We start from the raw sequence: 23,223 nt of genomic DNA on the forward strand, positions 1-23,223 counted from the left end.
GACATACTCACCCAAAATGCCACAATTTGGTAGAATCGATCCCTTTGAGCCAGCCGCAGGCAATTGTTCTCAGTATATAGAACGCCTGGCGTTCTTATTTCAAGCGAACAAAATCACAGGGGAAGAGAAGAGGCGAGTGATCCTCTTGAGTACTTGTGGGAGCAAAACCTACAGTTTGATTTGAAGCTTGCCAGCACCCAGTGCCCCAGATTCAAAGAATTTTGGAGAATTGGTGGACCTCCTGAAGGGACAGTTTCAATCCAAGCCTTCAGTCATGATGCAGAGGTTTCAATTTAATTTGTGAAATAGAGCCCTGGGTGAGACAATTGCTAGCTATGTGGTGAATTTGAAGCAACTATCGGAACATTGCAATTTTGTTGGGACTCTGAACGACATGCTCAGAGATCGTTTAGTGTGTGGTGTGAAAGAAGACATGATTCAGAGAAGATTGCTGGCTGAAGTGAATCTGGATTTTAAGAAGGCATTAGAAACAGGGATGGCCTTGGAAAGCACTGTAACAGACTCACAAGCAATACAAGGGGCGCAAAATGGCGCCGTCCTCCAAATTTAGTGGGATCAGTCAGCCAAAAGTGCCACAAAAAAGCAAAACTCTGCTGCGAAGCAAGAAACAGCCCCTGCTTACCGAAAAATAAGAATAAATAATTTAGCAGCTAAATCGAAGAACAACTTCAATAGATGTGGAAACAATCAGTCTTTTAGCGATTGGCAGTTTGATAAATAGAATGTTACTTTTGTCACAGAAGTGGACATATAATGAGACAGTGCAAAGAGAGATTTAAACAGGTTTGCAAACAACAGAAAAAGCCCAATGATATCTCCAGTGTAGAAGAGCCTGAAACAATGAATTCTGACATCCAATCATTGTTTAACATGAAAGTTGGGAAGACAGGGCCAATATTTGTATTTCACAGTACAAGTGAATGGTAAACCAGTAAAAAATGGAATAGACATCAGAGCTTCCACTACTGTAATTGGAGAACTCACTTTCAGATATTTAAATAATGGTGGACATGCTCACTTCATGAAAGCAAGACCAGTGCCATGCACCCTGAGAAAGAAGGTTGATGCTGAGCTGAACCAGCTAGAGAGGTTGGGTGTCATAAAAGCGTTCAGTTCTCAGAATGGGCAGCACCCATAGTCCATGTCCTTAAACCAAACCAAAGCATCCAAATTTGTGGGAACTATAAACTAACAGTCAACAGAGCAGCCGAACTGGACAGGTACGCTATTCCAAAAATCGAAGACCTATATGGCAAGCTAGCAGGAGGGACAACATATACAAAGCTTGACATGAGCCACCCATATAAACAATTCGAGTTGTTTGACACCTCCTGGGAATTCATCACAATTGATACCCACTAAGGGTTGTACCAATATACACGTTTGCCTTTCGGTGTTTCCTCAGCCTGTGCCATCTTTCAGAGAACAATGGAAAGCTCACTGCAGGGACTACCCCAGGTTGCAGTCTACTTAGACAATGTGCTGATAACCGGATTCACTGAAAAGGAACATTTGGCCTAACCTAGAGGAAGTCCTAAAACACTTTTTACGACTGAAAAAGGAAAAATGCACTTTTCAAGCAAAAGGAGTAACCTATTTGGGCCACTGGGTAGACTCTCAGGGGTTACACCCAGTTGGAGAAAAGGTTAAAGCAATAAGAGAGGCACCTGCACCCCAGAAAGCCTCTGAACTTAAATCATTTTCAGGAATGATAAATTATTATGGGTGGTTTTTACCTAATTTATCTGCAGTTCTGGCCCCTCTACATTCACTGCTAAGAAAGAACCAATGTTGGTCTTGGGAGGCACCCCAAAAAGAAGCTTCCATGAAAGTGAAACAGCTGTTACACTCATCCAATCTCTTAGTGCATTATGACCAGACAAAAGACTTGGTGCTAACATGTGATGCGTCTCCCTATGGAGTGAGAGAGGTACTATCTCATAGAATGGACAACGGCACAGTGCGGCCAATAGTCTATGTGTCCAGAACACTTACCACAGCTGAAAAAGAATATTCTCAGATTGAAAAAGGTCTGTTGATCATTTTTGTTGTAAAAAAAATTCACCAATACGTGCATTTCACTATTGTATCAGACCACAAAAACTGTTTAGCAAGGAGAAGGCTATACTTCCCATAGCCTCAGCAAGAATACAACAATGGGCCCTAATTTTGGCAGCTCATGAATACACCTTTGTACATAGGCCTGGCATTCACATGGCAAATAGCGATGCCCTGAGTCGCCTGCCCTCACAAGAAAATGATGAACACGTCCCAGTTCCACAGGAACTCGTTTCACTGTTAAATTTTTTAGATTCCTCACCAGTATGAGCCAGACAGATTCGAGACTGGACGAGTCGGGACCCAGTCCTATCTTGAGTGTGAGACCAAGTGTTACATGGTTGGTCCCAGGAGCCAGTCTCCAATGAAATGAAACCGTTCTTCAACTGAAGACACGAGATGAGCAGTAAAGATGGTGCTCTATTGTGGGATGCGCAGGTAACACTTCCTCGATAGGTAAGGGAGCCACTTTTAGTCGAACTACACAGTGGCCATCCAGGGGTCTCCCAAATGAAGACCATAGCGCGCAGCTACCTATAGTGGCCAGAGATGGATGGTGATATTGAAAATGTGGTAAAGCACTGTGTGCAATGTCAGCAGCTGCAAAAGTTGCCAGTGGCAGCTCCATTGCACCCAAGGACTGACATGTTTGATGTCTCTATCAGAGTGGAAGACACCGAACTGCAAGTACCCACCGAGGTACCTGATGTTTGTGCAGTTCCAGAGTATGTGGTTCCTGAAAAAGAATCTGAAACCGCGGAGCTGCGACATTCCACACAAATCAGGAAACCACCTGAAAGACTGAACTTGTAAATTTCATGACCTGTGTAAATATTATAATGTCATGAGATGAATATACTTGTTAATACAGCATGCACAGCAAAGTTAAAGGGGGAGGAATGTGGTAATTATGGTTTTGTTAAACATTGGACTGTACTTTTAAGAATAGTCCTGTGATGTAAGTTCACATGATCTGTGTAAACCAATGTGTTAACAGCACGGGCTACCTCCTCAGTCAGTGTAAAGATAGAGATGGAGTTGAAAGCACACGTGTAGTTGCTGCTGGCTGTATTGTAAATAAACCTAGGGCTGAATTTTCCCCCCATCGTGGGGGTTTTGCAGGGCTGAGCGGGAGCAAGTGCGAACCCAATCGGCACCACCGATTGGGGGTGCGCTGCCATTTTACGTGGGCGGGCCAATTAAGGCCCATCCAGCGTGACGCGCACCCGGAAGCGCTGAGTGCTCCCTGTGTGGGCGGGGGGGGAATTCCCTGAGTCGGGGCCTGCGCTCTTTCGCGCATGTGCACAAAAGAGCGCAGGAATCTCCCCGAGGCACAGAGGTGCCTCAGGGAGATTAATTTAAGTTTTGAAAAATGTAATAAAGGTTAAAAAAAAATTTTACGGACGTGCCCCCTCATGTGAATGATGTTTCATGAAAAATGCGAAGGCCACCTGGGCTCTTCGCCTGCCCGCCAACCTTAAAGTTGGACGGGCAGCATTCCTAGCAGCTTTAATTACTTTGCTAATAACCTTAATAGGGCCTTTGACAGTTCGGCGGGTGACCAGCTGCACCGGCTGCCTGCTTACCGAACTGACAATCTAAATGATGCGCAGTGACTTCAGGACGCCTGCCCGATGTCACCGCGTGTCATTTTACGCGTCGTGAGCAGGCCCCTCCCCTGCTCGCCAACGGGAAAATTCTTCCCCTAATGCTTCCATTTAGAACGTCATCTGCAGGTCAACTCTATTACAAATAGGCGACTCGGCCACTCTACAACAGTCCGGTAGATGCCAGGGTTGTAGCTGTACTGGAACAGCTTGGCTAGGGGCGCGGCAAGTTCTGGAGCACAAGTCTTCAGTACTGTTGCCGGAATATTGTCAGGGCCCATAGCCTTTGTAGTATCCAATGTCTTCAGCCGTTTCTTAATACCATGTGGAGTGAATCGAATTGGCTGAAGACTGGCATCTGTGATGCTGGGGACCTCTGGAGGAGGCATTTCTGACTGAAGATTGTAGCAAATGCTTCAGCCTTATCTTTTGCTCCTGATCCTTTAACCCCTCAGGCACAGACTGCAAAATAATCTGAGTTTTATGCGGCTGCAGAACAATTGAGTGACTGGGCAAGTTAGACGATCACCTTGCGAGATGCGGGCATGTAACAGTCACAGGGGGAGGTGCTCAGAATCCTTGCTTTGTAGTTATTCAGGCTTTCAGCAGTCACCCTCATGGCCCAAGCTAACCATGCAGCCTTGGAGTGCAGGTTAGGATAATACCTGTGCCAGAGCTGAGAGCACAGGAATCAGTTCAGTGGCTGAAGCTGTCGCCACTCGGTCATATGGTGTGGGGCAGAGGTGGGTGGGGTTTTGGTCAGGCATCAAGCAACTAAGCGCTGGCCATCCAAAGTGGCGGCCAGGACTCTCCGGCATCCATGAAGGGGCTTTGAGACTTAACCAAGAGATGTCCTTAGGAGATGTATGCTGACCTTCGCTTCTCTCTCTTCGCTACTGCAGGAACATGGAGCCTGGTGATCTCGCAGTCTGCCTCATGGCTTATAGGCAGGAGAGAAGAAGGAGACAAATGTGACAGAGGTGCCTGGCTCATCAAAGGGAGGGGAAAAAACCATCAAGATCAAGGGACAGCAGGGTCTCCTCCACACATGGAGGAAGATCCACAAAGAGCCGTCCTTCGTAGGTGCCTCGCTAGACCCAGGGTATATGGACAGCGCTTGTCCTACCTGCAGATGAGCGAGATCAAATGTCGCCAAAGACTGCACATGTCAAGGGAACTGGTTATAAAATCTGCTACTTTCTACAGGATTTGGTGCTTCGGGGGCTGTGAGGGCATCCACTGCCAGTGGCATTCAAAGTGACTGCCTCACTCAATTTCTATGGCAGTGGCTCCTTCCAAGACTCCACTGGTGACCTGTGCGGGATCTTTCAAACCTCCATGCACAAATGTGTCCAGGAGGTCACAGACGCCATCTTCGCCAAGGCACACAACTTTATCAATTTTGATCGAGGTCAGGCAAGCCAGGAAGCAAGAGGCTGGGGTTCGCTGAGATTTGTGGTTTCCCACAGGTGCAGGGGGCCATCGGCTGCACTCACATGGCTCTAAGATCTCCATGGCAACAAGCCGTCCAGTATGTGAACCACTCACCCAATGTCCAGCTGGTCTGCAACCATAACAAACGGATCATGCAGTTCCACGCATAATAACCAGACAGCGTCCAGGACTCATATACCCTCAGCAGGTCTCAGATCCCTGACATCTTCCAGGGTCCAGAGAGGCTGCAGGGTTGGCTTCTCAGGGGCAAGGACTACCCGTAGAGGACGTGGCTGGTGACGCCCGTGAGGCGGCCTCAGACTGCAGCAGAGCGACGGTATAATGATGCCGCAACGCGGACTTTGGTGCAGCAAACCATTGGGATCCTGAAAATGAGGTTCTGGTGCCTCGACAGACCTGGTGCAGTACTGCAGTACACCCCCCAGTGGGTGTCGCATATCATCTTGGCTTGTTGCACACTGCACAACCTGGCAACGCAAAGGGGGGATGTCCTGGATGATGAGGAGATGAAGGATCTGCACATCTCCTCCAATGAGGAGGAAGTGGAAGGGGAGGAGGGCAATGAGGTCCAGGATTCAGGCGATGAGTCCATTGCGCTGGCCAGACAAGGCAGGTGTGCCTGTGAAGCCCTAACAGCCACAAGATTCCACAAGGTGGATGACGAAATGCAGTGAGGACTCTCCTGAGACCAGAAGATAGCAACTGGGAGCATCTGGCACCCGTCTGGCTCTCATCTCATGCAGACATTGATGGAACACAGCGGGAACATGGACTTCAAAAATACTTGATCCTTTTGCTTGCTAAATCACCTGTCCCCTTCAGCATTACACCTTCATCTGTCCAGAATGCAGACGAGAAGTGGGGGCATCCCCACCTCAAAGATGCCCAGAGCACACATAACATCACATGACCCAACAAGGCTAGGGCACAATATACTTGCAGTAAACACAATCACCATCAAGGAGCAGGCATCACTGAGGTGGGCTGTGACTGAGACGGGACAATGACTGTGGTCAGAAGACTACATACTGCACAGAGGAGAGGCCCTGGACTGTGGCTCATGACCTCATTTTGTGCAGGGACCAAGGTTTCACTTCTGAATGACACAAACACACCTCATCAAAACAAAGAGCCATAAACACGGAGACATGATTATGAGTGTATATACATTGGTGAACATTATATACAAGTGATTAACACCTGTGCCCACGTTGTGCAACTAGATCTTTTTGACTTTCCTAACCCTGCCGCTAAATCTTGGTGCTCCCCCAACATCCACAGCGGAGGTGGAGGCAGCCTGCTGACTGCTACACCCTGTCTGTGATGACCTTGATATGCATCCTCTGGAGAGCAGAGACCTGAAGGGCATCAGCCTGCTTTCAGGGTCCTGCTGTCTAATAGTGCCACCCTCCTTGGCTTGTGGATCTGGAGCTGCTGGGGTCACAGGAAGAGGGGAGTCAGATGGGCTGGACACTCCTGGAGTCACCTGGGTGGATGTCCCCGGGGTGTGCACCTGCTGATCCTCCTCCCTATGGGTGCCTGAGGGGCCCTGGCTGACTCATTGAGAGGAAAGGGCAGCTGGAGTGAGCTCGAGACGCCCTGCACCCCTCTCACGTTGACATTGATGGATACCAGCAAGTGCCTCAGTGATGGAGTGCAACTCCCACAGCAGTGCAGGTCCAATATCCTGGACCAAGGTTTCCGCAGTGCCCACTCCCTACCAGTGTTGACCTCGGTGCGTTGGCATGCCAGCGTTATCACCTTGCCTGAAGGTGAACGGATTCCTCCATCGTGCCTTGCAATCACGAGGAGTGCAGCAGCCATCCCTTCCCCATATTCCCGAGCTTGTCTTTACAGCTCCAGCAACTGAGGTAGAAGCGAGTCCAGAGGCTCGTCTCACGATTCAAACTCCAGAGATTCCTGGTCTCCCGCAGTCCTCCGCATGCCAACACCCTGGGATGTCCCTGCCACTGCCTGCTGAGTATCAGACAGTGCGCTGTGCTCACCAGATTGCGACTCTACTCTAGAAGGCTACTCTAGAACTAGGTCCCACTGAGTTGTGTGTCTCTGCGCTGGTGGAGAGTGTGGGTGATGCTGTGACGGGTCTTTAATTAGGGCATCATCAGATTCCTCTTCCGAGGTGTCTTTGGGGCTTGAGTCGAGGGCCTGGGTTGTAGACGCCCTTGGATGTTTCCCAGATGTGCCTTCGAGAGAAAGGAAAGATGCATGGCAGGGGAATGCAGAACAAGAGACATCACTCACAATATGGTTGTCTGATGGATGTTGCAGTGCAGGATCCTCACTTGGTTGAGCACAGCTGACCTCGCCGTCAGCACAGGAATGGTCCACGTCGTCGCCGGCCAGGAAGATGGCTCTATTCTCAAAGTCAGTCTGGACCTTCAGTTGAGGCATTCCACCTCTGGTCTGGGACCTCTTCCTTTTGTTATGAACCAACTTGTCCTGCATGAAGATAGATGGAGAGAGTGTAAGCAGGACACCTGCCAGGCCAGATGAGAATGATGTCTGGCATGTGTGGGTGGTGACTGATGCCACAGACAGGATGAGGACATAATCTGCTGAGGAGATGATGGTGTGTGTGGGACAGTGAGGGATGATGTTCCTTGAGCTGGCAGTGAGTGAGATCCCTGTGGATGCGTGATGGGTTTGAGAGTGATGAGCAGGGTGACTTACCCTGGCGAAACAGAGGAGATCACTCATCCTCTTCCTGCGCGGGGTGGCTGACCTCTTTTGTAGGGTGTTAGCGCTGACCACCGCTGCCACCGCCTCCCATGTTGGATTTGTCACCTTGGATGAGTTTTTTCACCCAGACTTCGCGGCAAGCCTCTACTGCATCCAGTAGGCACTTGAGAGAGGTGTCACCAAATTTGGGGGCAGCATGTTTCCGCACTTTGGAAGCCATAACTTTCCATTGACTTTTGATCCCTTAGAGAGAGCTAGCTCTGTGCAGGAGCAACCTTTAAATATGGTGCCCAGATTACCAAAGGCCTGAGGTGACGGTGGGGTGGGTGAATCAGAGGCCACCCCATCAGCGATCCGACATGGAACCCGTGCCCCCCAATTTCTTCAAAAAGTGGCATGAGAGGGTGAAAAAGCCATTATTGCCGTCGGCGACTCAATCTGCTTTAGGACTTTGCCGATTTCATGAAAAATCCCACCCAATGTTTATAATGTTCCGAAATACTGACCTGATTTAATCTTTCATGGTAAAAGCACAATACTGCAGATCCTGGAAACCTGAAATAAAAACAGAAAATACTAGAGCAACTCAGCAGGTCTGACAGCATCTGTGGAGAGAGAAACAGAATTAACGTTTCGAGTCCGTATTATTTTTCTGAAGAAATCACACAGACTCGAAACATTAACTGTTTCTCTCTCCACGGATGCTGTCAGACCTGCTGAGTTTTTCTAGCATTTTCTGTTTTCATTATTATTATTATTATTATTATTATTATTACTATTAATAATCTTTCATGGCTTTGATTGGATTGATACAATTTTAAAGGGTTGTAGGAAAAGAGAGACCTTTGCAGGGGGCATAGAGGTTATACACAAATGTTTGAAAGTGTGGGACAAATTGATCAGGCTGTTTAAAAAAGCAGATGGGATTCCTGCCGCTATTAATAGAGATTTAGAATGGAAAGTCAAGGAGGTAATGCTAAAATCTTTATAAAACAGGACACAGCTGGAGTGTTGTGTTCAGTTCTGGAAGGAGGTCAAGCCTTGGAGAGGTCTTCGAGGAGATTTTGCACCAGAGATGAGGGGTTGATTATATGGAGAGAGTCAAGACACTGGGATTGTTTCCAGAAGGTTCAGGGGAGATTTAATAGAGATGTACAAAATTAAGAATGATTTTGATAGAGCAGATAAGATGAAACTGCTTCCACTGGTAAGGGGACACAGGTTTAAGTTAATTGACAAAGGAACCAAAGGAGAGATGAGAATTTATTTTTTACATAACATGATGTTATGATCTACAATGTACCACCAGAAAGGGAGGTGGAAGCAGATTCAGTTGTAATTCTCAAACTGGATGAATACTAGAAAAGGAAAATTTACGGGGCTTTGGGGTAAAGAGTAGGGGAGTGGGTTTAAATGGATAGCTCTTTCAAGGATCTGACATGGGCACAATGGGCCAAATGGCCTCCCACTGGGAAAGATTTTAAATCACTTAAAGCCCATTCACTTATACAGATTTAAAATTGGGCCCTACGAACCCAGCCACACGTTTCCACAGCAACGGTTAATTAGGTTCCTGATTTGATTCAGTTGTGGTTTAGTCTTGTACAATAAATATAAAATTAAAGCCAATCAGCTGTTAGTGTGACACAGAGGTTTGCATATGTAGTAAGTGGTGGTGGGGCCAATTGTGCTTCAGATCCAAGACTTTTATTTAGATTATCATTAACTATAGTAAACATGGAGTATGATGAAACCTGGACAAGAAACTCGCTAGGGTTGAAGTGATTCATAATTTTTTTAATGAGGCTTTCTAATGCTTTCTGATAGAAAGCAAAGCTTTTTCACAGTAGGCCCAAGGCCTGCAGCTGGATTAATGGCAAAACCAGGTGCTTGTCTTCCTTATGTTTGGTACAAGATGGTGGAAAGCGTTACCTCCCGCTGGCACTTGTCCACCAGCTGCTCCAGGTTGCTAATTGTCTGCAGCAGGTGCTGTCGTTCCTGTTGAAGCAGGTCTACCTCCTCACTTAGCCTCTGATCATTCTGTGAAACAGACAGAGCTGGTTAAGGGACATGTGCACAGGTGAATATGTAGTGGGCTCACTTTACTTTCACCCCGACACGCCCCAGCTCCACCTTCACCCTCTCATTGCCTCTCTTACTCTCAAGCTTATGAAGAGGTTTGCTGAGGTCATCTGGTGGTGCCACAATGGGAATCCTGCAAGTGTGAGTCTAAGGGTGGAATCTAGTGAAGGGGGAAACAAGGCAAGGCTCTTAATTCTGCAGGAGGTGAAATGTCAGCTTTCCAACAGTGGGATGAACACTGGGGAGTAAACTGGAAGAGGATTAAAGGTGGTTCTCGATAGCGAGCAGCAGGAACCTATTGTTAATGTATTAGCAGGTCATGCATATTCAATAAAACACATGGTTGCCAGATTAAATTGTGCCTTCGCAATTAAACTGGTAGCAAACCAGAAACATGTGCTCTCAGATTCAGGACTGGTTAAAGGTGATGCGCAGCAAGCAAGGTAGTCTTCATGGTGGACTCGGAGTGAGAAGGAGATGCTTTTCTTGTATGGGGAGCTTTGTTGGACCAGGGTAGAGGAGGCTAAGCAGTTACATTGAGCTTGGGTGGCAGCTATCCAGTGAGGTCGGGGCATGGGTGTTAGAGGAAGGGAGGGAAGGAGGGAGGGAGGGAGGGAGGGAAGGAGGGAGGGAGGGTGGCAGCTGCTCCAGGGATCCAAGTGCAGCTGGTGCACAGGGGTGGCAGAAGTTCCAGTTCAAAATCCTCCTCTCAGGCAGGCAGAATGATGCTGCTGGCTTGCAAGGAGTAGATGCCTGTCTGCGTGCCATTTAAAATGGACTTCAATCCCATGAGGTCGACGGTTTCCAGCCCTGACCCACCACACAATTGGCTGGGCCCCTCGATTGTGTATAGCTGATTGGTTGGCCACCATGTGATTGCATGTGGCCAGCTGTCCCGCCTCCGAGAGGAAGGCCCATTACTTCCAGTCCCGCCCTCAGAATACTTGCTGCTGTAACTAGATTCCGCCCTGTGTATCAATTGGCTATTCCTTCATGTGAGGCATCACTGCTAAGTCTCATGTTATCTTCACTTGATGAGCACACACACATGTATCAATAGACAGCAGCATTGAACACAAAGAACTGATTTTAAAATACCTAAATTTGTGAACACTCCGTTGTCTATACTTTGGCCCTCCCAAATTCCCTCTTTTCCATTCTCTTTCTGCCCTTTTATTTCTTTAAATGTTAAATTGTTTTGTTTTTGATTTAGCTTTTTGAATAATTGTCCCTTAAAAATTTAGAATTTGCTTTTAAGTAGGACCGCTGGGTGTCCAAAAACTCTTTACCGCCAACAAGGTACTTCTTGAAGTATAGTCAAGTTGTGCACAGCAAAGGCCCCACAAACAACAATGAGGGAACTGACCAGATACTATGAATGTGATGGTATTTGTTGAGGATAAATGTTAGCCAGGAGAACTCCCCTACCTTCTTTGAATTGTACCAGAGCCATTCTGGCTTAAACATCTCACTTAAACAACAGCATCTCCAGACCTAGCACTCCCTCAGTCCCACACTGAGCATCAGCCTACATTAGATAGCTAACCCTTGGAGTCAGGCTTGACCTTACAGTGTCAGAGGAGAGAGAGCTACCACTGACAGAAATTGGTTGGTGGATTTGTCATCTAACAACTTGGCATCCATGTATTTCAATATGGCATAGTGTTGATTGGCAGTTAAATGAGTTTGACTGGCAATTGAGGAACTGGTTTGATTGGCTGATGTGTATTGGGTGTGATTGGCTAATAAGGAATGGGTTTGATTGGCTAATATGGAAGCAATGTGATTGGATAAGTAGCCTTTATTATTCCAAATGTTCTGAAAGCTGAGTGAGTGAATGGGATGAACTCACCTTTGGTGTGAGTGTTTCTGTTGAAGAGTAAGATGGACTCGTCGATTCACCAGTGGAGAGAAACTCACAGGATTGGGAAGGGCTCTGGAACCAGCAGCACAGAGAATAAATGTTTCAGCTTTATCACAATGACAACTGTGAAACAGAAATCACTATTTTCCCTTCTTTCGTCCTATTCCCCCACCCCCAACCCGCTACCCCTCACTCCCATTCAACGCACTTCCAGCACGTGTCACTAAGGACCCTTGCCTGATTAATTTTTTCACCCCTAAAGTCAGTCAAAATTACATTTCACCCACTGCTAAGATCAGGTAATTCAGCAAAAACTGGTGTCACTGAATAGTGGGGTTTCTGGCTGCTTTCCCTTGTAATGATTGAGCCTAGGGCCTGCTATTCTGAATGGCTGACTTTTGCACAGGGCCATCATTTGTCAAATGAGGCATTAAGGCATGTGCTGATATTTGAGGTCAAAAATTTCATTGGATTCATTCTTAAGAGTTCTTAAACCTATTTGCCCAGAAATTCTAGACTATGAGTTGGTGATTGACGGAATGCCTCCTGAAGAAACAACATGGCCATTCACACCGTCTCCTCAGGATTTCCCATCCATCCTGGGCCCAAAATTACATAATGCAACTTGGGGAATCTCAGGGCAACTCTATGCCATTATTTTAACCTCTTCTCATACATAGGAATTGGTGTACACCATTCAGCCCATCAAGCCAGCTCGACCATTCATCTTATCTACATCCACCCTGTCACACCCTGTAAGAATCTTGTAAGTTTCAATGAGGTCACCCCTCATTCTTCAAAACTCTAGGAAATAGAGACCCAGTTTCCCCAATCTCTCTTCGTATGACAATCCCGCCATCCCAGGGATTAATCTGGTGAATCTCCATTGCACTCCCTCTATGGCAAGTGTATCTTCCTTAGATATGGGGACCTAAACTGTACACAATATGCCAGGTGAGGCCTCACCAAGGCTCTATACAACTGCAGCAAGACATCTTTACTCATGTATCCAAATTCCCTTGCATGAAGGCCAACATATCATTTGCCTTCCTAATTGCTTGCTGCACCCGTATGCTAGCTTTTAGTGACTCATGAACAAGGACACCCAGGCCCCTTTGGACACTTGCACTTCCCAACCTCTCACCATTTAAGAAATATTCTGCCTTTCTGTTTTTTCTACTAAAGTGAATAACTTCACACTTAATCACATTATGTTCCATCTGCCATGTTCTAGCCCACTCACTTCGCCTGTCCAAGCCCTCTTGGAGCCTCCTTGCATCCTCCTCATAATTTATGATCCGACCCACTTTGGTGCCATCAACAAATTTGGAAGGACAATTGGTCCCTACATCCAAATCATTTATATAGATTGTGAACAGCTGTGGCCCCAGCACAGATCATTGTGGTACCTGACTAGTAACAGCCTGCCATCCTAAGAATGATCCGTTTATTCCTACTCTCTGCTTTCTGTCTGATAACCAATTCTCAATCTATACTAGTATATTTCCCCCAATCCCATGCACTCTAATTTTAATTACTAACCTCCTGTGTGGGAACCTTTTCAAACACATTAACAGGTAACATATTTTAGAATTAGAACCGAACTTTGACCTTTTCAATTGACAGCAAGGTTGGCCTTTGGACTGGTGAATCTAAAAGAGGCTAAAACAGTGTCTGTGTTTGTACCTCAAACATCACACTGGCTGCAGCTGGATTTTTACTGTCTATTTGAATTAGAGTAAGTTCCTATTACCTGGATAGAAGGGGTGCTGGGTGGCAAGGGGGCTTGCCTCTTTCGGGGGCTTGTAGTTTTGTCTTTTGCCAAAACCTGTAGAATTTGAGAATAAATTGATGAAAAAAGTCAGCAAATGCAATAAGAATCCAAACAGAGGGTGAGAGGGAGGAGTTTAGGTGCAGACAAACTGAAAGGGTGGGATCTCAGAGGCACGCAGATCATCAGAGAGCTTTCTGAGGGAGGACAGGAGATAGCAGAGATTTAAAGGATAAGAGGGGTCTTTGCCGATGCAAGGGGGAAGGAAAATTCTGAGGGAACTACCATACGTCGAGGGAGGGATGGAGAGAGGGGAGAAGATTGCAGGAATGCAGAGGAAGAGAATATGAAAAGTGTGTTCAATAAGGCCTGTAATTACTTTTTAAAAGAGTGAAAAATCAGTGGGAACTTGTTAGTGGGTCAGCCAGGTGGATTAATCAAACACTAGAGATAAATCAACTTGTTGGTCTTATTAATGTCAACAGAAAGTACAAACACATTATACATTTATATACTTACCAGTAAGAAATCCATTGGAGCCTGTGCACTATTAATCAACGCAGAAGAGTTCTCAGCGCAGGATACCACAGAATTATTGAATGTGGACCCTAAATGGACAATGTCAGATGACTTGCTCTAACCCTATCAGTTCGGTGATGATTGTCAAGTGATCTTTGTGCCGTGTACTGCTACATTAATGCATGATAATGCCACACCACATGCATTCTATTTTCAGTGGAACTTTGGTGCTATCTAGATGGTAACGCAATATCTCAATTTTATAACATCACATTTTAACAGCTGAATTCCAGATTTGCTGCCTTCAAATTAGCTATAATTTTTGTACAAACTCGCTACTTCTTAAATTGGATTAACCTGATGCCTAGCATTCCCTTGCAGAATTCTACTTACCTAATTTAAACCATTAAGCCTTTATCACAAAACACATTCTCATGGCACAATGATATTAATATTGAAGTCTTCTGTTCTGCTAAGCTATCTACCTATTATATTATACATCATCTAACATTTAGAGCAGGATTTTTCACTCAGCGTGTGGGCACGCACCCGACATGCCCGAGAGTGAAATAAAGCACGCTGACTTCGGCCAAGCGTGCCAACATCAACGTGCACTCTCGCAATAGTTTGGTCGGCGGGTGCACACCGGAACCGGCAGTGCGCCCGCCAACAATTAAAATGCCTATTAAGGCCATTGAGTTAACAATGGTGCTGAATTTTTCACTGCCTGTTCAACCTAATGGTTGACAGGCAGACGAAGGTGCCAAGAGGCCTTTGCAATTTTTTGGAAACCTCATCCACGGGCGGGATAAGGATTCCAAAATCAAATGCAAAAGAAATTTAATTTTAAATTAAAAACATATCCCTGCTCATGTGACACAGAGTTACATGAGGGGACATGTTTCATTAATCTTTTCTGTTGTTTATTAATTTTTTTAATATATTCATCTCCCTGGGGCAGCTTCGTGTCTCAGGGAGATTATTCGGCGCTCTTCCGCGTGCATGTGAAAATTGAGCTAAGCCTGATTCCCCTCCTTCCCCCCGCCTGCACAGTCAGCGCTCAGTGCTGCCGCTCGCGTTCCACGCTGGGCGGGCCTTAATTGGCCTGCCAGAGTGAAATCGTGGTGCGCTGTGGATCGCGGGCAGTGGTCAGCTTCCCAACCGCCTGACCCCGCCGATCCCACACACCAAGGGCAAAATTCTGCCCTTAGGCCAGGATTTTCCGGCCCGGCCCTGGCAGGGCACGCCGCAGGGGATGTAGTTTGGCACACACCACGGGGGATGTGGCTTGGCACGTCATGGGGGATGTGGCTTGGCACATGTCATGGGGGATGTGGCTTGGCACACGCCACAGGTGAGGCTTGGCACATGCCACAGGGGATGTGGTGGCCAAGCCAAAAGTCCACTGCCTTTTGGCGAAACCAGATGACCCCAGCGATGGGCAGGGCCAGAAAGCCCTGCCCTTAGCAGTAGGTAGGAGGTACTACCCTAGGAGCAATGGCACTGCATCCCAAAGATTACTTGATGTTACATGGAATTATGTCATAGATGTCCCTATTTCTCTATCTGTATAAGTGAGGGACAGAGAGATGATTAGGGTGTGTAAGAGAGAGGACAACTGGGATAAAAGAAAGAGCGGATGACCACCAGGAAAGAAGAGGGATAGAGAGAAAGAAAATCCCTGAAAGATGACAGTGGAAACTGGAAAGAAGGGGAAAATAGAAGAGTGAGATTCAGAAGTGGTGGAAGGAAAGGGAACCATAGAGAGACACATACAAAGAGAGTTCCTCATCTGAAAAACAGGCAGCCATCAGTTGAAAAGGGGTGGATGGGGATGTGGCCTCAGCTGCCCCATTGATGTCTAAAAACATGCGTAAGGAGGGCCATGGAAGAACAACAGTCTGTCTGCCTGTGCTGGTGGGAGGCTACCCAAATATCCAAACTAACTATGTTAGTTGTAGCTGGGCCATGTTTTCAAATCCCGGTTACAACTGGGAGTCTGTGCAATGCACTCACTTTTCCCATAAATATCAGGCAGTGGGGTCCACCCCAGAAAAGGCTCAGAAATTTCATTTGGCGCATTTCGGTAGTGTCAGGGGGAGTACTCCTCCTGCCTTCTACAAATACTGTGGGCTGGTACTGGCTCTATGAATGGAACCTTCTGCAATCACCCATCGCCTTCCATAATCCAACCTTGCTGGGTATGGGAACATGGGCACTGATGGTTTTCAGCTTTCTCATGGTTGGCAGGCAACAGTGGAGTGTGCAAGATTCATCAGTTATTCTGTATGAGGCCCAAACATAAAAATGCTTGGGACCTCCTGATACCGGCTTCTGGTAGTTCACTGGGGGTTCTCCTCACATCATTTCTAGGTCTGTTGTGGATGAATTGATAGAATGGGCAACAACTCTATTAGCGTTTAAGCATCTGACTACCAGAATGGCAGGAGCAGAATTCGATGGGGAATCAGTGGCGTTGTGCTAATGTCACTGGGCTAGTAATTTAGAGACCTAGGCTAATGTTCTGGGGACAAAGGTACAAATCCCACCATGGCAGATAGTGGGATTTAAATTCAATTAATAATCTAGAATTGAAACGTTATTCTTGGTAGTGGTAACATTCTAGCCACTTTCCTGAATGCCTCAGAAACCTGGACAATAAATAAAGATGTGTGGAAGAAAACAGAGGCTTTTGAAATGTGAATGCTAAGAGGTATGCTAAAAATTCCATATAAGGACCAAAACACCAAGCTATTTCCAATTGTCATAAAAATCCATCTAGTTCACCAACATCCTTTAGGGAACGAAATCTGCAGTTCCTACCTGGTCTGGCCTACATGTGGCTCAAGACCCAAAGCAATGTGGTTGACTCTTAACTACCATTTGAAATGGTGTGGCAGGCCACTCAGTTCAAGGGCAATTAGGGATGGGCAACAAATACTGGCCTTGCCAGCGACACCCACATCCCATGAAAGAATACATTTTTAAAAGGATCTTGGTGTCTTTTTTGTCCTATACTCGTACTGCATCACAAAAAATTGTTTACTATGTGGAACAATGTCATAGGGTTCTCTATTTTGATCTCTATAAGGGAAGCACTGAGTAATGGTGTTTAATGTGTGCATATGATTGTGAAAAACTGAAAGAAAAGAAAAGGCAGAAGAAAACAAGGAAAGGGGATTGGGAGAGAAAAACCGGAGGGAAAGGGAGATGAGGGAAAGGGTGGGATTCCAGGGATAACAATCAACCTCTATCATTTAGTTTACAACAGACCCAGAACTAAAGTGAGGAAAATCCTCAGCACTCCGATCCCAGGAAATCTTCAGAAACACGTTCTCATATTGTGCGCATTAATGATAGGACTGCTGAAATGTGACATTGACAGTAAAGATGTGAGATATATCCAGGACTTATATTGGGACCAAATAGCAAGCATCAGGTTCAAAGATGGACAATCAGGCACATTTCAAGTGAAGAGAGGAGTACGACAAGGCTGTGTACTGTCACCAAAATTATTCAGTCTGTACACAGAACAAATATTCAGAGAGCCAGAGGTACTTCCAGTGGTAAAAATTGAGGCAAAAACAGAAACTTGCAGTATGGCTACTTGCGGAATCAGAAGAGGCCCTACAATATGTCATTGATCTAGTAAAATCTAGATATTTAGAACATGGATTGCATATGAGCATCAATAAGACAAAAACAATGGTAGTTAGAAGGAATAAATTAGAAGAAATTAGAGTGAAGATTGAAATGGATGGTGTCACACTGGAACAAGTAGATAATTTTGCCCATTTAGTACAAGTGATAACCAGAAGATGGCAGATGTGATGCAGATGTCAGAATAAGGATAGAGATGTCAGAAGTAATTTTGTGAAGATGAAGAATGTGTTAACAAGAAAACTGAAGTTTGAAATTAGGAAAAACTCATAAGATGCTACATTCTATCCGCTTTCCTGAATGCCTCAGAAACCTGGACAATAAATAAAGATGTGTGGAAGAAAACAGAGGCTTTTGAAATGTGGATGCTAAGAGGTATGATAAAAATTCCATATAAGGACCATAAGACAAATGAAGAGACGCTTAAAATAGCAAGAGCAAAAAGTGCTCTAAAAAGTGAAATCCAGAAAAGATGTCAGTATTTTGTCTGTTTGGTCAGAACTGAAAAGCTACAAAGATCTCTTCTAGAGGGCAAAGTGGAGGGCAGCAGAAAGCGGGGTCGACCCAGGCATAGTTGGATGATGGACGTCACAGAACAGTTGCAGATGAGCTACAGTGGATGTGCGAGGATGGTGCAAGACAGACGAGCGTGACATACCATGACAGCAGATGTCCTGGCAAGAGTAGCTACAGGCAGGGCAGGAGCAGAAATGATAGGGAGGAAGGAGCACAGGAACAGGAGTAGGCCATTCAGCACCTCGAGACTTTCACCATTCAATGAGATCATAGCTGACCTTTAACTTACTCCATTTTGCTGCTTTGTTTCTGTGCCCCTTAATACCTTAATCTAACAAAAATCCGTCAGCCTTAGTTTTGAAATTTTCAATTGACCGTTGTGAGCCCACGGTTTAATCCAATCATCTGTACTTTAATATGGACAGTAGGGGAGTGAAATATTCTGTCAGTAGGATTTTTGAAATAAAGTTGCACCTCCTTGTTTTAATTTTGGACAAAGATGGATAATGTAATGGGAGCACATCCAATGTGGGTCTGATCAGATTGTGGTTCTGATCAGGTTCTGGGTGACTGACAAACTGAAGTCCGGTTCCTTTACCTGATGTTGCCTCCTTCTTAATTCTGGCTCTGCTGAGGAATAAATGATACAAATAAATAAGGTTCATGAAACACAGAATATGTTACAGTGTCTAGCAATCAAAATCAGTCAGGGGCAGTATGGTGGCAGAGTGTACTGTGTTCCTGGGCCCAGTGCCACAGATGGAAGGGCACCAGTTATGCCTAGGTACCATGCGAGCACCCGATCTCAGCCTTGGTATCACGCAGAAGCACTAAGTAGATCCAAGTTCTTGGAAACAAGACTGGCCGGGAGGGAAAATCAGGGCGACTCCACATTTTCCTTTATAATGCAGCATTGGCTACCTCTCCTTGGATATGGGGATGTGTGGAGACTTCTGCACTTCTTGCTCTCAGAGAATCGAGGTAAGTCTACAGAGCACCACTAGGAGCTGTGCCACATGAACAAATTACTTCCGCAAGAACTTTAACATGTTTACGTAAAGGAAGAAGGTCTGCCTCAGTAATTGAGCAGAGGTGACAACTCATGCCATCAATACAAGATCATTTCAGTGCAAAGCAAGAACTCAGCGCTACAAGCGTTCTACTTTCTTTAAGCTTTAACAAACATTTCGAATGGAGGAAGGGAAAGGCTTAAGAACAAATGTTCAGCCTCAGGTTTCAGCTCACCTCTCTCCTGTTGAATATTGGTGGCTGGAACATGTTGGCTCCTGTGCTAACTGGGCTTTGGCTAAATCACCTGTAGGATGTGACTGGTCAGAGGCCATCTACACCCCTGTAACAATCTCATCTCTTGCTGAAACCCTCATTCATGCCTTTGTTACCTCTAGACTCGACTATTCCAATGCACTGCTCGCTGCTCTCCCGCATTCTAACCTCGCTAAACTTGAGGTCTTCCAAAACTCTGTTGCCTGTGTCTTAACTCGCAGCAAGTCCTGTTCCCCTACCTCCCTTGTGCTCGGTGACCTACATTGGCTCCCAGTCAAGCAATGTCTTGATTTTTAAATTCCCATCCCTGTTTTCAAAATTCCCATCCCTGTTTTCAAATCCTTCCATGACCTTATCTCTCCCTATCTCTGTAATCTCCTCCAGCCCACAATCATCCAAGATATCTGTGCTCCTCTAATTCTGGCCTCATGAGTATCCCCAATTTTAATTGCTCCACCACTGGTGGCCGTGCCTTCAGTTGTCTAGGCCCAAGCTCTGGAATTCCCTTCCTACACCTCTCCAGCTCTCTACCCTGCTTTCCTCCTTTAAGACACTCCTTAAAACCTACCTCTTTGATCAAGCTTTTGTTCACCTGACTTAATAACTCCTTCTGTGGCTTAATGTCACACTGTATTTTCTAATGCTCCTGTGAAGCACCTGGGGTCATTTCCACACATTAAAGGTGCTAAGTTGTTGTAAGGGTGGGCTGGATGGTGCTTTGTTTGATGTGTGCAGAGCCACTTCACGGAGTTTTATCCAATTGACAAACTTGTCTTTTGTTGATGGTCAGTGATAGAGCCCGTGATAACTGGAGTTACCGCTTGGTCCGTGGAGACAAAAGAGGCTGATAAACTCAATTACTCTTTTTTCTTGTCCTATTCCTTCCCATGTAGGATCTGCACACATGAAGCATCAGTGCAGGAGCTCTTACCACTGTACATAAAGAACTGGTGGAAAACTAACAGTGCCGCAGACTAGAAGCGGGCATAATTATCCATGAAAATTCCTGGGTGGAAAACTGGCAGAAAAATCACTCCATGTCAATGCAAAGCAGTGGGGCCTAGAACAATCCCAACTCCCTTTGATCCCAGGTATGAGGTATGGACTACTTCAGGTCAGAGCCATCTATTTTTGTGACAGGCGGGACGAGGACAAAGAGGAAAAGAAAGGGATTTTTTTTTTGGTGATGGATAATGTAATACAGTGCAAAGGACGCGGGATCATAAAGAACACAACCTACCGCTGTTCCAGAAGCTTCTGTGAGACGCCACATGAAGTAGCTGCAGAATGTCTGTATTTCCAGTCACCATACTATAGTGTCTAGCATCATGACCCAAAGCATCCACAAGGCTGACATTAGCTCCATTCCTAACAAGGACATCCACCGTCTCCACACTGTCGTTTTCACAGGCCAGCATCAAAGCTGTTCTGAGTTTAGGAAAGAAAGCAGAACATGCCCCCTTGTTAGCAATGAGAACACGGAATACCTAAGCATCTTCTTGCATTGTTACCTGAGACTGAGCTGTCATGGTTGAGGCATAAATAGTCAAATATTTCAGTAACCCTCAGCTTCACTGCTTTGCAGAAAAATCACGGAATCACAGAATGGTTACTGTGCAGAAGGAGGCCATTCGGCCCATCGTGTCTGCACCAGCTCTCCGAATGAGCATTATGACTCAGTGCCTGCACATTGTTTCTAGTTAAATAATCTAATGCCCTCTAGAATGCTTCTATTGAACCTGCCTCCACCACACTTCCAGGCAGTACATTCCAGATCCGAACCATTCGTTTTGTGAAAAAGTTTTTTCTCACATCACATTTGCAAATCACTTTAAATCTGTGCCCTCTCATTCTCGATCCTTTTATGAGTGGGAACAGCTTCTCCCTATCTACTCTGTCCAGCCCCCTCATAATTTTGAACACCTCCATCAAATCTCCTCTTAGCCATCTCCTCTCCAAAGAGAACAGTCCCAACCTCTCCAATCTATCTTCATAACTCAAGTTTCTCATCCCTGGAACCGTTCTTGGAAACCTCTTCTGCACTCTCTCCAATGCAAACACATCTTTCCTATAGTATGGCACCGAGAACTGTACATGGTACTCCAGCTGAGGCCTAACCAGTGTCTTATATAAATTCAGCATAACCTCCTTATTCTTGTATTCTACGCCCCTATTAATAAAGCCTAGAATACTGTATGCTTTATTAACTGCTCTCTCCACCTGTCCTGCCGCCTTTAATGGTTTATGCACATATACCCCCAGGTCCCTCTGCTCCTGCACACCCTCTAGAGTTGTAGCCCTTATTTTATATTGTCTCTCCATGTTCTTCCTACCAAAATGAATCACCTCACACTTCTCTGCATTGAACTTTATTTGCCACCTATCTGCCCTCTCCACCAGCTTGTCTTTGTCCTTTTGAAGTTCTACACTGTCCTCCGCACAGTTTGCAGTGCTTCCAAGTTTCGTATTATCCGCGAACTTTGAAATTGTCCCCTGCACACCAAGATCTAGAGCATTAATATATATCAGAAAAAGCAAGGGTCCCAATACCGACCCCTGGGGAACTCCACCACAAAACTTCATCTAGCCCGAAAAATATTAATTAACTGTTTCATATCACTCAGCACTTTTGAACAAGGGTGTGATGTTTGCAATTCTCCAGATGCCTCCCCTGAGTCTAGAGTAGACTGAAAGATTATGGCCAGTGCCCCTGTAATTTCCACTCTCAGTTCCTTCAATATCCTTGGATGCATCTCATCCGGTCCTGGTGCCTTGTCAACTTTAAGTACCAACAGCATATCCAGTACCTCCTCCTTATCAATTTTGAACCCTTCTAGTGACAGAGTTTCCTCCTCTGTCACCATGGCCTGGGTAGCACCTGCTGCCTTGGTAAAGACAGATGCAAAGTATTCATTTAACACCTCAACAATGCCCCCTGTCTCCATGTATAAATCCCCTTTATGGTCCCTAATTAGCCATACTCCTCCTTTCACCATCCTTTTATTATTTATGTGCCCTTAGAAGACTTTGGGATTCCCCTCTATGTCGGCTGCCAGTCTTTTCTCATAATCCCTCTTCGCTTCTCTTATTTGTTTCTTCGCCTCTCTTCTGAACCTTTTGTATTCAGCTGGGTTCTCAATTATATTTTCTACCTGACACCTGTCATAAGCACATATTTTCTTCTTTATCTTAATTTCTATCTCCTTTTTCATTCAGGGAGCTCTGGATTTGTTTGCTCTACCTTTCCCTTTAGAGGGAATATACCTTGACTGTGCCCGAACCATTTCTTCTTTGAAGGTAGCCCATTGTTCAGCTATAGTTTCTCTTGCCAACCTTTGGTTCCAATCTATCTGGCCCAGCTCCATTCTTGCCCCATTGAAGTTGGCTCTCCCCCAGTTAATTATTCTTACTCTAGATTACCCATTGTCCTTTTCTACTGTCATCTTAAACCTTATGATACAATGATCACTGTCTCCTAAATGTTTCCCCACTGTCACTTGATCTACTTGGCCCACCTCATTTCCAAGAACCAGGTCTAGCAGTGCCTCCTTTCTTGTTGGACTGGACCTATACTGCTGTAGAAAATTCTCCTGAACACAATCTAGGAACACTTGCCGCTCTCTGCCCTTTACACTACTACTATCCCCAGTCTATATTTGGGTAATTAAAGTCCCCATTATGACGAC

At 45.6% G+C, this 23,223-nt stretch overlaps 1 protein-coding gene across 1 annotated transcript in view; it reads right to left on the reverse strand.

Moving 5' to 3' along the window:
* Positions 1-23,223, reverse strand: part of ankrd24 (ankyrin repeat domain 24) — a 102,003-nt gene that overhangs the window by 38,053 nt on the left and 40,727 nt on the right. Inside the window, exons 8-12 of the mRNA XM_078555637.1 lie at positions 20,778-20,965; positions 18,852-18,883; positions 13,541-13,615; positions 11,776-11,859; positions 9,774-9,881 (exon numbers count right to left, since the gene is read on the reverse strand). Of these exons, the coding sequence (XP_078411763.1) occupies positions 9,774-9,881; positions 11,776-11,859; positions 13,541-13,615; positions 18,852-18,883; positions 20,778-20,965 (487 nt within the window). The remainder of the gene's footprint in view (positions 1-9,773; positions 9,882-11,775; positions 11,860-13,540; positions 13,616-18,851; positions 18,884-20,777; positions 20,966-23,223) is intronic.

The sequence above is a fragment of the Cetorhinus maximus genome, chromosome 13 (assembly GCF_964194155.1).
Source record: "Cetorhinus maximus chromosome 13, sCetMax3.hap1.1, whole genome shotgun sequence".
Lineage (NCBI taxonomy): Eukaryota > Metazoa > Chordata > Chondrichthyes > Lamniformes > Cetorhinidae > Cetorhinus > Cetorhinus maximus.